Source organism: Chiloscyllium punctatum, chromosome 22 (genome assembly GCF_047496795.1).
Source record: "Chiloscyllium punctatum isolate Juve2018m chromosome 22, sChiPun1.3, whole genome shotgun sequence".
Lineage (NCBI taxonomy): Eukaryota > Metazoa > Chordata > Chondrichthyes > Orectolobiformes > Hemiscylliidae > Chiloscyllium > Chiloscyllium punctatum.
Window position 1 is genome coordinate 38,478,887 of NC_092760.1, and position 15,061 is coordinate 38,493,947.

Here is a 15,061-nt window from a genome sequence, read left to right on the forward strand (position 1 = left end):
AATGTCAAGCATCCCTGAAGTTAAGACCCCAGTTTTAATCTCCTTGCAACTATATTTCCATATTGGCATTGGGATCATTATTTACACACTTTACTTTGTCAGTTTGTCTTCTTAATTCCATTTGTGCATTAAGCCTTTAGTTTGTTCGACTATCAAATTTCTATATAGATATATAGCATTTCTTGCCAATGATCTCTCTGGAACTTTTTTTTATCCCCCCTCCTTTTAGGAGTAGGAGCGATACACGTCAGGTTATTTTTCCCTTTCCCAAATTTGACTGAGTGTTTCTCTTGAATTTTTTATTTGTAGACATTTATTGAGTGGGTGAATGGATGTGTTGGGCCTCATGCGACTAGTCGCAAATTGCAAACAAAAGATCGTACCTGTAGATGAGCTGGATAGTTTCTATAATTTTTCTAAGTACCTTAGATGAGTATTCATGTTAACTGGGCTTGGAATATATTCATAGGGCTTCTATATTGAACAAATTTATTAATGGCAAGTTTTTATATTAGATTCAGTGAACTAAGCACTAGATAAAATAGGGTAAGGACAAGATAAGTCATGATGTTTGACTGTGATTTCTGCAGGTCATCTACCCTGTTGCATCAAATAAGGTACTGAAATGGAAGCTAATTATGATTTTGTCATATGTTGAATCTTCTGATTACGCCTTTGTTCTGATCCTGACCCCATGAATTCTCATGTATTATAGCAAAATTGACAGCCCAGGTCATGCAGAATCCACAAGTCTTGGCAGCTTTACAAGAAAGACTTGACAGTGTAACACACACTCCTTCCAGCTACGTTGAAACGTAAGTATATTTGTGTACACATGGTGCAATGTTTAAAAGTTGAAATTGTAATATTGAGAAGTATGTTCTTTGTTTGCAGCCAGTTCAACATTGTGATGTAACTTAGTGCTTTGGTTCCTTCCAGATTTTAGTTATGTGCTCATTACTTGTGGGTCTGTTTACATTAGTCTTATTGTGGTATAAAAGGAATTGAGGTTCGCTAATATAAAAAAAAACTTACTATCAATGTCACATGACTATTATAATGTTTAGACATCATACTATTAGTTGTATTTGCATGTTATATAAAATTTAGAATGCAAGCAGCTTAACTTTTCTCTTTTGTATTTACTAATTTTGTGAGATAAATGTGTTGAAAGCAATGCCATTGCTGCATACCTATCCTTGATTGCCCTTGAGAATAAGTGATGAGTTGGCTACTTGAACTGCAGCAGTCCATTTAATGAAGGTACACCCACGCAGGATTCTGCTGCTGTGACAGTCAGTACAGGCTAGAACATGCGGGTCAATACTGGTTTTCCAAACATCTGCTCTCCTTCTCCCAGGTGGTAGAGGTCATCGGTTTGCTTAAAGGAGCCTTGGTGAGTTAATGTCCTGGAGAGTGTGCATCAGTAGTGGGGGGAGTGAATGTTTCAGGTGCTGCACGGGCTGCAAATCAAGAGGCTGTTGAAGTTGCACTTATCCATCAAACAGTCAGCATTCAGTCTCTGTGACTTGGGTGTTTTAAATGGTGGGTAAATGTTGAAGAATCAGGAGGCACATAAATTTCCTTAGAATGTTCTGTTGTTGTAGTCCAATACAGTTCCTGCTGAATTGTAAACCCTCTGGGTATTGGTGGGGAATTCAGTGATGGAAGTGCTACTGACTAAGATGTGGTTAGATTCTCTTTTTTGTTAGGTAACAAGCATCTTCAACACCTTGTATCTTCAATATCTTAACTGCCACATATCAGCCTCAGTCTGAATGCTGTCTAGGCCTTTCTGTATATTGACATGGCCTACTTCAGCATTTGAGTAATTGCGGATGGTATGAACCTTTTACGATCATCAACAAACATCAGCACTTTGAACCTTAATATCATTGGTAAAGCAGCTAAAGATTGTTAGGCTTAGGGAACTACCCTGAGGCACCTGAGGAGGGCCCTCTTATGGTGCAGAGGTAGTGTCTGTACCCCTGGTCAGAGAGACCCAGGTTCATGTCCCTTCTGCTCCAGAGCTGTGTAATAACATATGAACAAATTGTTTAGAAAAATAGGCTAAATTTAAAAATAAAAATGTCCTGAGCCACTATTACGACTAAGGGTAATGCCTAGGTCTGAATTGATTGGCCATCAGCATTCACAACTGTCTTCTTTTGTGCTTGTCATGACTTTGACGAGCAGTCTAACCTTATTGCCCTCAATTTTGGCGGGATTCCTTTGTGTTGCAATGATTGAAATGTTGCCTTCAGGTCAAGAGCTATCATTCAATTTCTTTCAAGGAATCATAGACATTATTAATCAACTTGTTTAGAGATGTTTTTCACACCACTGGACCAAGTGGAACTTCTGGATCAGAGGTAGGGACATCACAGTAGCTGTCCCTTGAGGATTTATGTTTAGGATTATCATTTACCAATTGTCCGTGGTAATTTTCTCATGTGCAGAAGCTGTAATTTTATTGGACCCAGGCTTTTTATTTGTTTGGCTGGCATTTATTGTCCTCCAAGATAATGACAGCCATGTGACCATTGTTAATTGTTGTAACAAAAACAATTTATTTGGTTCACTGTCCTTTTGATGAAGGAAGTCTTCCATCCTTGCCCGATCAGGCCTATATGGAATCCCAGACACACAGCAATGTGATTGAATCTCAACTGCCTGACTTGTATAAAGCAATTACTCAAGATATTCTAGAGCCTGCATTCTACATCTCCTCTTGTGCATTCCATATCTCGTTTCATGCATTTCTTGCATATTTGCCTGCAGTATTTAAAATACACAAGAAGAAATGTACAGTCTTGGGACAAGACACTAGAGCTGTAAAAAGGCAGCATGTAATACCACTTAAAGTTAAATAACTAATCCTTTAGACAAGCACTAAGTTGCTTTATCACATTCCTGCTCCTGACGCTCCAGCTTACTATGTTTGTTTCCCTAACCCACCCAGTTACCACCTATCATGTGCCAAACCTCCTGTTGCCTCTCCCTCCTATTTCCTGAAAGTCTTGTTTAATACATTTCCATTCTTGAACCTTTTGCTGTGAAAAGAGACAATAGCAGCTTTGAGTTGCAGGTCTGCAAAGATAAGTCACCAGCTGGAGAATGGTAGGAGAGGGAATTAGTAATGACTTACTGGAAGATCTAGGGAGCACTGATCAGACCAAACTCAGTTTGGAACATCAAAATTGCTCTGGTGCTAATCAAAGCAATTAATACCCGTAACTCTGCATTAGAGCAGAGCAATTGAAAATGGGTCATATTCTAAATAATCTGTAGCACTGACCGAAGTTTATTCTCTGGCAATCATTAAATTTCCTTTCTGCTTTCTCCATAATGTTTCACGTTTGAAGTCCAGCAATAAGTTGCCTTCCAATAAAGAATGGAAAATTGCATTTAGCTAGCATCTTTCAGATTGACAGGACCCCCAGAAGTGCTAAATAATTAACACCTGATTTGAAAACATGACTTCTCCAAAAGTAGACTTTATTCAAGAGTTACAAAATTATGTGAAATATTTTAGTAGACTGGTGAGCAAGATTAGAGCCCATTGAATAGAGGGAGGGCTAGCTATTTGGAAACAGAAATGCCTTCAGGGTAGAAGGTAGAGAGTGGTGGGGGAGGACTGCTTTTCAGACTGGAAGCCTGTGACCAGCGGTATGTCACAAGGATCAGTTCTAGGTCCTCTGCTTTTCGTCAATTTGTATAAATGATTTTTGATGTGAACATGGGAGATGTGGTTAGTAAGTTTGCAGATTGCACCAACATAGATGGTATATCCAACCTATCACTATCAACCCCCACCTGCATCTACCTATCGCCTTCCCAGCTACCTTCCTCCCCCCTCCTATTTTATCTTTCAGCACACCCCCTTACCCCGCATTCATGATGAAGAGCTTATGCCTAAAACTTCGATTCTCCTGCTTCTCAGATGCTGCCTGACCTGCTGTGCTTTTTCAGTGCCACATTTTTTTTGAATAATCTCCAGCTGATCTGCAGTCCTCACTTTTTCCTAGTGAAGAAGATTATCTCCAGAGTACAGCGGGACCTTGATCAAATGGACCAATGGGCCAAGGAGTGGCAGATAAAGTTTAATTTAGATAAATGTGAGGTGCTGCATTTTGGAAAGGCAAATCAGGGCAGGTCCTGTGGAGTGTTGCTGAACAGAGACCTTGGAGTGCAAGTTCATGGTTCTTTGAAAGTGGAGTCGCAGGTAGATAGGATACCGAAGAAGGCATTTGTTATGCTTACCTTTATTGGTCAGTGCATTGAGTATATGAGTTGAGAGGTCATGTTTTGGCTGTACAGGACATTGGTTAGGCCACTTTTGGAATACTGTGTTCAGTTCTGGTCTCCCTGCTATTGGAAGGATATTGTGAAACTTGAAAGGGTTCAGAAAAGGGTGGGGAGGAGGATAGTTCAAAACCAGAGGGTGAAGGTTTAAGGTGAGCAGGGAATAATTTTAAAATGGATCTAAGGGGTGACGTTTTCACACAGGATGTGTGTATTGAATGAGCTACCAGCGGAAGTGATGGAGGCTGATACAATTGCAACATTTAAAAGGCATCAGGATGGATATATAAATAAGAAGGGTTTAGAGGGATATGGACCAAATGCTGGCAAATGGGACTAAATTTATTTAAGGTATCTGGTCAGCATGGGCGAGTTGCTGTATATCTCTAGGACTGTATTTTGATTTGAATTTTGTATTTATTGTAATTCTCAATTTAATTCTGTACACCATGTTGCACTTTGTCACTTAGTAATGTTACAATAGTTAATATTAACACCATAGGCTGTATGCACAACATACAGGAACATAAGAGAAAAGCAATTAAATGAAAATTAGTGCAATAAAAATAAATGTTTAATGTGCCATGTTCCACACTGAGTTGCCTCAGTTCAATTTTAATATTCTTGATATTCACAATCTAAATTGAATGTTAAGCATAAAGTCAAAGAGGATTTATAGTTTCCAGCCCAACTGTGTGCTGCAGCAAAATGGTTCAGCAGCAGCATTTCTGCATTGCGTCTCTGCAATGGCTGCCCCAACAATTAGTCCATCCATGTGCCAATCTGCAACACTTGGGACAACTTTTCAGACTCAAAGACCAGCAAATTTCAGGTCAGTCCATAAGAGTTTTCAGTGAATTGATAATGCTCCAGCCAGAGTTGATGCTGTCTGTGGGAGCAGTCCTTGGAGCATCACATCCTGTATTAGGTTGCTATATAGGACGTACTTCGACAAAACCTGCTGCATCCCTCTCCAGACTTTTTTGTGGAATGTACTTTTGCAGAGGAGCTGGACACTGACCACTTCACAGCGGCAGCCACCTAGAGGGTAGTGTGCAGAGAGGCTAAGGCTTTGAGAGCATGCACAAAGAATCTATGGAATGATGGAAATTATCCGTTGTGTAGATAAATATGGAAATGTGACCCCAATGTGGACGCCAAGACATAGAATCAGCAAAGAGATGAATGATTGGTTAGCAGGTTTAGTGGTGTTTAGGCTTAAATGTTAGGAAAAACTCCACATTACTTTGTGCTGGTGGCTCCGGAGAGTGAGGGTGCAAAAAAAGATTTATATTGTAAATTGTCTATAAAGGCAGTCACATAATTTGAAAAATGAATCTAATGATTGCTCTATATTCAACTAATTCCTGATCGACCCTAGGAAAAATGACACGTTTCATGTATATTGTTTTGTGCTTTCGTGTGACAAAATACAGTGGTGGGTTTAGTGAAGCTGAAAGATTGTGTAAATTCATCCCAAACCCAGAATCAAAGTGCCACTATTGCAGTTCTAAATATTATCTGTTTTAGATGCTTTTTTCAAGCTCACTGTAAAAGTTCACTCACTACCCATAAGTGTAAATATGATCTTGTGTACATACTAATCTGGGTTAATGGTTATTAAGTGAACAATGCACACTATTGTTGAAATACACAATGTGGGCAATCAGGGTAGGACAAAATAAATGCTGTATTAATACTTTTGTCTTGCCTGCAACACTCAATCTCCAGAATGATGTCGAGTAACATAATAGAAATAATCCTGTTCAGTACTGAGTGTTAATGATTTCTGTCATTTAAAACTGACAAACCAAGATTAATATTATTCTGTACTTAATTGTCATGACAATACGTTTCCGGAAATCTCATGCTAAAGCAAAGAAACAAATTTACCGATAAAACTTAAGCTAGATGGAATCACTGACTTCATTTCGAGGCACATGTTTATTTTGAAATAAACAACTGAAAATGCTGGAGATCTGAAACAAACAGATTGTTGGTAAAATTCAGCAAGTCTGGCAGCATTTATAGAGAGAAAACAGTTAATGTTTCAAATCCTGTGGGTAGTATTATCTCTTGATTTATCTCTAAAGATGTTGCCAGGCCTGCTGAGTTTCTCCAATAGTTTTATTCTGTCTATTATATATTCACACACTTGTAAACTTTTGCATTTATACTGGATGTTTATGGAACATCCTAATGTCTCATTAGGCTTGCTGCATTCAGCCATTTAAATGATTGGGGGAAAAAAAATGAAGAAACTAACTTTCTGGTTGTAGGTCTTCTCCCATCCTCCGCCCGCATTCCTCTCCCCCTCTCCTTTTTCTTTTGTTCTCTTGCTGACTGTCCTACTGTTCATTGTTACAATCCCCTATTCTGTCACACACTGTTCTACCCTCACCCACCTTCTCCCACCCCTTCCTTCCCTTATGTCCTTCCTCCTCCGCCCCGTCCTTTCTCTTTCCCTGCTCATGTTCTTTCCCTTTTCCCGTCCACCTATTTCCCTCTTCTGCAGCTGCGAACCTCCCTACCCAACGTTTCGTCCGCACAGCCCTCCCTCTCCTGCAGACTCTATAATTTCATTACAGTCTTGAATATTTCCCATCCTCCATAAGCTTCAGTTAGACCTACATTAGCAAAAATGCCCTTCTACCTGAAAACTTCTTGTTTCCTTCTAAGACCTTGCCTCTCTGTTTCTATAAACTTTCTACAGATATTAGCGCACAATACTTAACTGATTCCACCCTTCCCTACCCACTGAATGCTCCCCTTTTGCAGAACCCTTCCACTAATTCTTCCTCCCATGAGGACTTATCAACCTTGGCAGCCATATTTTCATGACCTACAGGTTTAGAGCCTGGAAGTTTCTTTTCAATTCCCAGTCTTCTTACCCTTACTCTCTGAAATCAAACTTGACCATCTGTTCTGACATGATCTTGTGTATCAGCATGCATTTTCTTCCGATTGTATTTTTTGAAGATCGTTAGTTAAAGATGTTATGAACTATCTCCTTATTAATAACTTTCCTGATTTCTATTCCAGTAAGTAGACCTGTACATATCAAGAATAAATGTTAAGTCATGTATTGAATCTAGCAGACCAGTGTGGTTGAGGCCAACGCCTGGTCCCTATTAGTTGTTATAAGCCAAAAGGGGTTGGGGATATGTGATTTACAGTGAGGGTGCTGCAAATATTTTGAAAAGCTCTAGACAAAAGTGATGGGACCAAACAATGATTCCACAATTTCATTTCTGCTGCCCCCTGCAATGTTAGAAAGAGCATATTTGCTGCAGATTGGATCAAGGTTATCCATGATGTGATCGAAGAAAAATGGCCTGACTCTCTCCATTGATTAAACTCCTGCAAAGAATGATCCTTTTGGATGAGTTTATAGAAGGCTAAGTATGTCCATGAAATCATATACCACCATGAATCGCCCCCTCTGTGAAAGGCAAAAACTGTTGTTGAAACCTTATTTACAATCGAGCAATGAATTTTATACAATTGTGTTTTCAGTATCCAGTGTTGCACTTTATTTTCATTATGCTGCTGTCCAGCACATGTAGGGTTAATTGTTCATTAAATGTGTTTATGAAGTTTAGCTGCTAGGGTTTCCTAACAGATTTTTGAATACAAAATGCAAGTTTTGCGCTGGTGATGCGTGAATTTAGTGAAATTTCCACATTAGTAATCCGGCAAGCTGAAGTGAAATAGTTAGGTGGATAGTCCATTTTGAGTTGTGGTTAACACTTAGTTAGAATAAGGGATTTTGATTGCCGCAAGCATTCTACTTTTTAAAATCTTGTATTGAGTTAGTTCGAGCTAAGGTGGGGATGTGGAAAATAATTCAGAAATTTTCTATGAAATGTGCCATTACTTTTCATTTTTAGCTTGATCACGAGAGCAGTTTGAATTGCAAAACATAACAATGGTGTAAAGGAACTCAGTTACAATGTGGAAGTTGTAATGTCACTATAGTCATGTTTCAGGAAGTAGGTAATTTAGCCTCTTCAGTATTTAAATTGAGGTTGTGGGAGGGTTTGCATTCTCTATTTATTTAAAATACCAAGGACATTGTAAACTACATTTCCTGTTCCAGTTATCTGATATTACCTGTTTTGTGTAGTTTACCTAAAGCTGTAAAGAGAAGAATAAATGCCTTGAAACATCTTCAGGTCAAGTGTGCCCATATAGAAGCCAAATTTTATGAGGAAGTTCATGAGTTGGAGCGGAAATATGCAGCCCTTTACCAGCCGTATTTTGAAAAGGTATGAGTGCTTAAGAGTTGAGCTATTTCTGTATTGCTTGTTAATTCATCCCTTGCCTTTCAACTAATCCTTAACTGTCTTAGACCAACACTCTGGCACTTGGTAAATAAGTTAGGACCTGTTTGTAACAATCACTTCAGGAAATGTCACAAGTTTCTGTATTAATTTTCTTCTTGTGGCTATCATATGTTTGTCCTTAATTATCGGGGTAGGTGTTGTAGATATTGTCATTTAAAAGATACCTTATGAAATTGAGGGTGTTAGTGATTGATAATGTTGCTTTATATCAAGCGTTAAGATTAAAATAGTTTTAAAAAATGTATTGAAAGTAAATTTCTAGCCTGAAACATCTAAGGTATTAATCTGATTTGAGCACAAATATGCACTCTTGTTCCCTGGTTGGTTTTGACTGTGCCTTAGATATCTAAGTCAAACTTTTGGCATCCAGTGATTCCTCTTCAGAAGAAGTGTCACTGGACATGAAGCATTAACTCTGCTTTTTCTTGACAGGTGTTGCCTGATTTGCTGAGCTTCAGCAATTTATATTTTTGTTTCAGAATTCCAGCATCCGCAGTGTTTTTTGTTTTGCTTTAAGTATATACTTTGCTGTCCTTGATGAAAACCATTCTGTATTCAGCCATCCTTCTCTCGTCCTAACTTCACTAAACTTGCATTTATAATATTGTGTTAGCATTCTTTGAAGAGCAGAACATTTCTAGCTAATTCCTTTATAAAAGCAAGCCCCAGTGACCAAACGTCCTCTTGCTGACCATCCCACTAACATACTGTCTGGTAGCTAATCCAGCCACAATGAAGTGTGCCCTTTATACCAAGGTATGCCCTAGTCTGTCTCTATTTTTTTTAAATTTCTTAACTTTATTTACTCCTTTCATCTCTGCTTTAAAATCTCCATTGTTTACCACCGAAACGAGCCCCACAATATTTTCTTCATTCAGTGTGTGCACTCATTGGCTTGACATATTTTTGAGATTAAACCTCCATTTCAACTCTCTTCTCCTCCGAACCCACTTCTTTCCTGCCCTCCCTGAAATTCTCTCCTTTTTTGCATGTATCCTTACTAGGAGCAGTCACTGAGTGAAAAACGCAGGGGAGCATCGGGCATACCTTAAAATGAGGTGTCAATCTGGTGAAGGTAGACACAGAATTAACACAAGTCGCCTGCAATCAAAAGAACTAAGCAAATCTGATTTGATCTGACCAAAAGCTCTGGAAACCTGTCATATCTTATGAAAGTTGATGGACAACTAACCATTGGAAGAAATTCCACAAATATCCCCATCCTTGAGGGTGGAGCCCCGTATTGTGGTGCAAAAAATGAAGCTAACCTATTTAGATTAGATTCCCTACAGTGTAGAAATGGGCCCTTCAGCCCAATGAGCCTACACTGACTCTCCAAAGAGTAACCCACCCAGACCCATTCCCCATATTTACCCTTGACTAATGCACCTAACTCTAATGGGCAATTTAGCATGGTCAGTTCACTAATCTGCACATCTTTGGACTGTGGGAGTAAAGCAGAGCACTTAGAGGAAACCCACACAGACACAGGGAGAATGTGCAAACTCCACACAGACAATCACCCAAGGGTGGAATTGAACCTATGTCCCTGGCACTGTGAGGCAGCAGTGCTAACCACTGAGCCACCATGCCGCCTGTATTTGCTACTATCTTGAGGGTGTTGTCAAGTCCATCACCCTTTTTTTGCATCCTCTTAAAGTCTGCAGCATTACAGATGCTTATGTTTTTCCAAGTTGATGCACTCCCTATTCCACCAAGAAATGCTGAAGACTTGGATACTGCAAAATCTTGGACTTTGACAACACTCTTGACAGCGTTACTGGAAATGCATGCTTCAGAACTAGCCACACCCTAGCCAATTTACTTCAGTATAGCTATTTCACTGGCATCCACCTGACGATGTGGATAATTACCTGGTGTGATCTGACCACAAAAACCAGGGTGTATCCAACATGGCCGAATACCACCCATCCCTCTTGGCCATCTAAATGAGAGACATCGTTTTGCTTTGGTGGTGAATACAATTACGTTTGACTAACCTCTCTACCACTCAATTCCTTGCCTTATTACAACCTTGATTGAAATATGGTTTTAAAAAGCTAAACTCCAGAAGTGACGTAAATGACTGAAGCAACCCAGAAAAACCTGTCTACTAGCTGGAGTCATATAAAGACTGTTGGTTATGGTTGTTGGAAGACAATCATCTGAGACTCTCAACATAGTTCCACAAGCTGGTGTCCCAACTGTCTTCAGCTACTTCAAGTGGCTGCTTTCTGTCGTCAGGTCAGAAATGAGAAGGTTTGCTGATGATTGTAATAGATGCTAAATGTTCTGCACCTTTAAAATGCTGAAGTGTATACATCAGGGTCTGGACAACATTCAGGCTTGGGCTGATAAATGGGAAGTAACTGTCAGGCAGCAACCACCTTTGGCAAATGAGACTGAAACTGCTACCACTACCATCCCGTCTCCTTCTCAACACCCCAAAAAAAAAAATCAATAGTCTCACCAGAGCTGATTCTTCCACTGTCTGAAGATCTTGGAGGTTACCATTGATCAAAAACTAAACTGGGCAACCAGATACATACTGTGATCAGGGCCCTGGGGATCATTCCCCAATGCCTCTTCATCATAAACAGGGCACATGTCAGAAATGTAATAGTATACTCTCCATTTGCTTGGACCAATGCAACAGCAACACTCTAGAAGCTTGACACTATCCAGGGCAAAGCAAACTGGTGGTTTTCACCACCACCCTCACACGCCAACGCTTTACTCCTCCACCTCAGACAGACACCCTCGCACTTGTGACGTGTTGCATCAACTTGCCAAGGCTCCTTCGGGAACACCTTCCAAATCAACAGTCTTTAGCAAATAGGATGAGAAGAGCAACTACATGTTTATACTTCCACCTGTACACATCCCTCAACCCTAAACCATTCTGACTTTATTTTTATCAGAGTTTCTTTCAACAATGTTGAGTTACACCAGGCAGCTCACCATCACCTTCTCAAGAACAATTAAGGATGGGCAATAAATGTCCAGGCAGTGAAGCAAACATGCCCTGAATGAATTAATAGAAGTGTCTGAACTGCAACATACCAGCACCAGTGCCAAGAGTTATGACTCTCTTGGGAGAATGCACTGATCAAGCTCCAATGCAGCAGTCACTCCAGTAATTTGAATTTTGTTCTTCTACCCAAAATGTCAGTTGATTCTTTGACTATTTAGAACAAAATAATCATTCACCAGGCTTTAATGAACTCCATCTGTTTCATTAGCAACGAACTTTTTATTCTTAATCAGCGCTTGCCACTTGTTTTAACACCTGAGCTGTGGTGCGGTATTAAAACTATTTTTAAAATTCCATACGCACAATCGCAATACAAAAAAGACTAGTCTCTGAAAAGATTTATTTTTTAAAAAGGCAAAACAAAGAACTGGAAACAAAAGGATTGAATCTAACAACTTGTCACGTTCACTGGATTCATTATTGGCAAAGTTGAATTACTGACAGATGTTAATTGACGGTAGATGTTCAGGGAGTTATTCAGTTCATGAAGAAGGCTGAACACTGCAGGGAGGCAATGCATCTTGTCAGTGTTGATTAAGATCTGAATAACAATTTAGAAAAATAAACTATAATTTTTGAAAGAAATGTCTTCAAATGTACCAAATGTCAAAATTGTTTCTTCATTGTTGAGGCTAGCAAATAGAAGTGAGTATTACCTGCATGGTGGCAGACCTGAGTTGAATGATGCATGTGAGATGTCCAATGCACAATTTATTATTTGCCTAATGGTAGAAAGGCAGAAGTTATTAATGCAGAATTTGGGGGTTGAATCCAAGATGTAAACAGTGCACAGATTTCAGGAGACAAGCTTGTTAGACAGATGTCCCATTCTGTTTTGTGCTCATAGAGTTGGCATTGGATAAGAGAGCCTTGTTAAGGTTGGATGTGAATTTTACTTCTAATGTTTATTCTGTTGCAGTAAAATAGTAAGGAGTCAAATTCATAAGTCCTGAAACTCAGTTTTGACAAAAATCTAAACTATTCCCACTATCATAATAGGAAATATGTTAGAGGAATATCCATGATAAGTCACAGATGTGGACTGTAAGTCTGGATTAGCCAAACTAGTGCACCATTATCATATGTCTGGGCAAACCACTTGGTGCAGAGTTGTATCAAGCTACAATATAAGATCCAGGGTAAGCCAGTACTAGCTGCAAAATAGTCTTATCCATATCCTGGACAAGTAGTCACCAAAAGAAGTTTTTAATGTGGGTGAAACTGAGCTATTTTACCTTCATACAAGATGAGAACAAATTGGTGGAAAAAAATCCATATTTTTCTCTCAAGTATTGATTTGCTGTTTTAAATTTCTTTGGCATGGCTCACATTGTTAGCAAATTGGATTACATCTTGAGGCTGTGCTGAACATGAATTTGTGGGCTGACACTGCGGTACCACTTACTGTGACTTTGCATGCATGTGCAAAATAGACTAAAAAATGTTAGTGTTCCACCTGGTTGTTTAAAACTAAAATATTGTACTTTACATGCTCACAACCATTTTATAATATATTTGAAGCTTATAGTTTCTTTTTACAGAGACGAGACATAACAACAGGGAATGTAGAACCGACAGATGCAGAATGCGAATGGCATAGTGAGGATGAGGAAGAGTTAGCAGTAAGTCTCACTTTATGGAAAGATTTTATATCTGTTGTTGAACTGGACTCGTTGTCATGAGTCTGCCCAACACAAGTGGCATTCCTTCTGATCCGTCTTCCACAATACAGATACAACACTTGTGATACATAGAAAACATGTAGACATATACCCTGTACCATTGTATTTTAGACCACAATAGAAAATACCCCAACTATACTAGAATTATAATTTCTATTTCTCACAAATCAATCTGTAGCCATCAGTGATCATTGCTTTTTACTATTTATTAGGACTAAATTGGAGTGCAGTTCAGCATTTTTTTAAGGTATATGCCAGCTGGAACAGATGGTGTTAATTAGTTTCTTTTTTGTTTTTGGATATCATAGCCATAAAGCTGTTTGTACATGGCTTTACATCCATGTCCCATTGCTGAAAGGCCAATGTCTGAACGTAGCGCACCATCTAGTTCCCAGCAATGACACTGTGAAAAGCCATCTGGGAAGAGTAAATGCTCATGAAATCTTGCCTTAAATGTTGGGAAAACCAATGCATTTTGTAAATACAATTTTGTAAATTGGTTAATGCAAGAGTGTGTAGTTCAGTTTATTTTTTTCACTATTTATAATGAAATGATAGAATAATTCGGTTTTGAAATATGCAAATTTAAATATGTTTGAATAACTAGGAAGAAATGAAAAAGAAAGCAGCAATTGAGGAAAAGAAGGAAGAAACTGAGCAAGAGGAGAATCCCAAAGGAATTCCTGATTTCTGGGTCACAATATTCAGAAATGTCGATATGCTGAGTGAGCTTGTGGAGGTGAGCAAAGGGCTCCTCGACTGTGCTGAAAAACACTTATATTGTTATATGCAGTGCTGCTCTGTTTTCAATTTTTAAAGTTTATACTTTTCAAGCAGCATTAGAATTTGGCTGCGGATGTCATTTTCAACTTTGCTTTTTAATGTAATACAGGCAGAGGGATATTTTAAAGTCTCATATATTCATGTTTCATTAAAATATGTAACAAATGGTTTGCAGACGTTTTGTCCCCTATCTTCGGTGCTGCTATGAAACGCTGCTGTATTTGTCTTCTGGAATTTATTTGGTTCCATTCCTGCTGCTCCTGGTTGCCTGTACTGTATGTTAATTGTAGTGGCTGGTATATTGGGTCTAGGTCTGTGTTTGTTGATTGAGTCTGTGGATGCGTGCCATGCTTCTAGAAATTCTCTGGCTTTCCTCTGTTTAGCTTGTCCTGTGATTGTTGTTCCAGTTGAATTTGTGGTCCTTGTCATCTTTGTGTATAGCTACAAGGGGCGTGGCATTTAGTGGACAGTTGGTGTTCATGGATGTAGATTGCGAGTTGTCTGCCTGTTTTGTTCTACATAGTGTTTCATGCAGTCTTTGTATGGAATCTTGTAAATCACATTAGTCTTGCACATGATGAGTACAGGGTCTTTTGCTCTGGTGAGTTGTTGTCTGAGCATGGCTTGTGGTCTGTCAGGAGCCTGAGTGGTCTGGGATGTCTGGCTGTTAGTTCCGAGACATTTTTATATAAGATAGCATGGCCAGTGTGTTGGGTCGTGGCATCTCCTCATCGCGTTGTTTATCTGCTCGGCATCTGCAGATGAAATTGCAGGGATATCTGTTCTTGGTGAAGACTCTGTAGAGGTGTTCTTCTGTTTGCAAGTCGAGTGCTGCAGTGTGTTGCAGCCCTCTTGAACAGTGTCCTAATGCAACTTCTGTTGTGTTTATTTGGGCAGTTGCTGTTCAGAAT

General features: G+C 39.2%; 1 protein-coding gene across 5 annotated transcripts in view; it reads left to right on the forward strand.

The window, feature by feature from the left end:
* nap1l4b (nucleosome assembly protein 1-like 4b) overlaps positions 1–15,061 on the forward strand; it is a 121,651-nt gene that overhangs the window by 38,614 nt on the left and 67,976 nt on the right. For all 5 annotated transcript variants that reach the window (XM_072592062.1, XM_072592061.1, XM_072592063.1 and 2 more), the window contains exons 4-7: positions 716–815; positions 8,432–8,573; positions 13,227–13,307; positions 13,975–14,106. In XM_072592062.1, the coding sequence (XP_072448163.1) occupies positions 716–815; positions 8,432–8,573; positions 13,227–13,307; positions 13,975–14,106 (455 nt within the window). The remainder of the gene's footprint in view (positions 1–715; positions 816–8,431; positions 8,574–13,226; positions 13,308–13,974; positions 14,107–15,061) is intronic.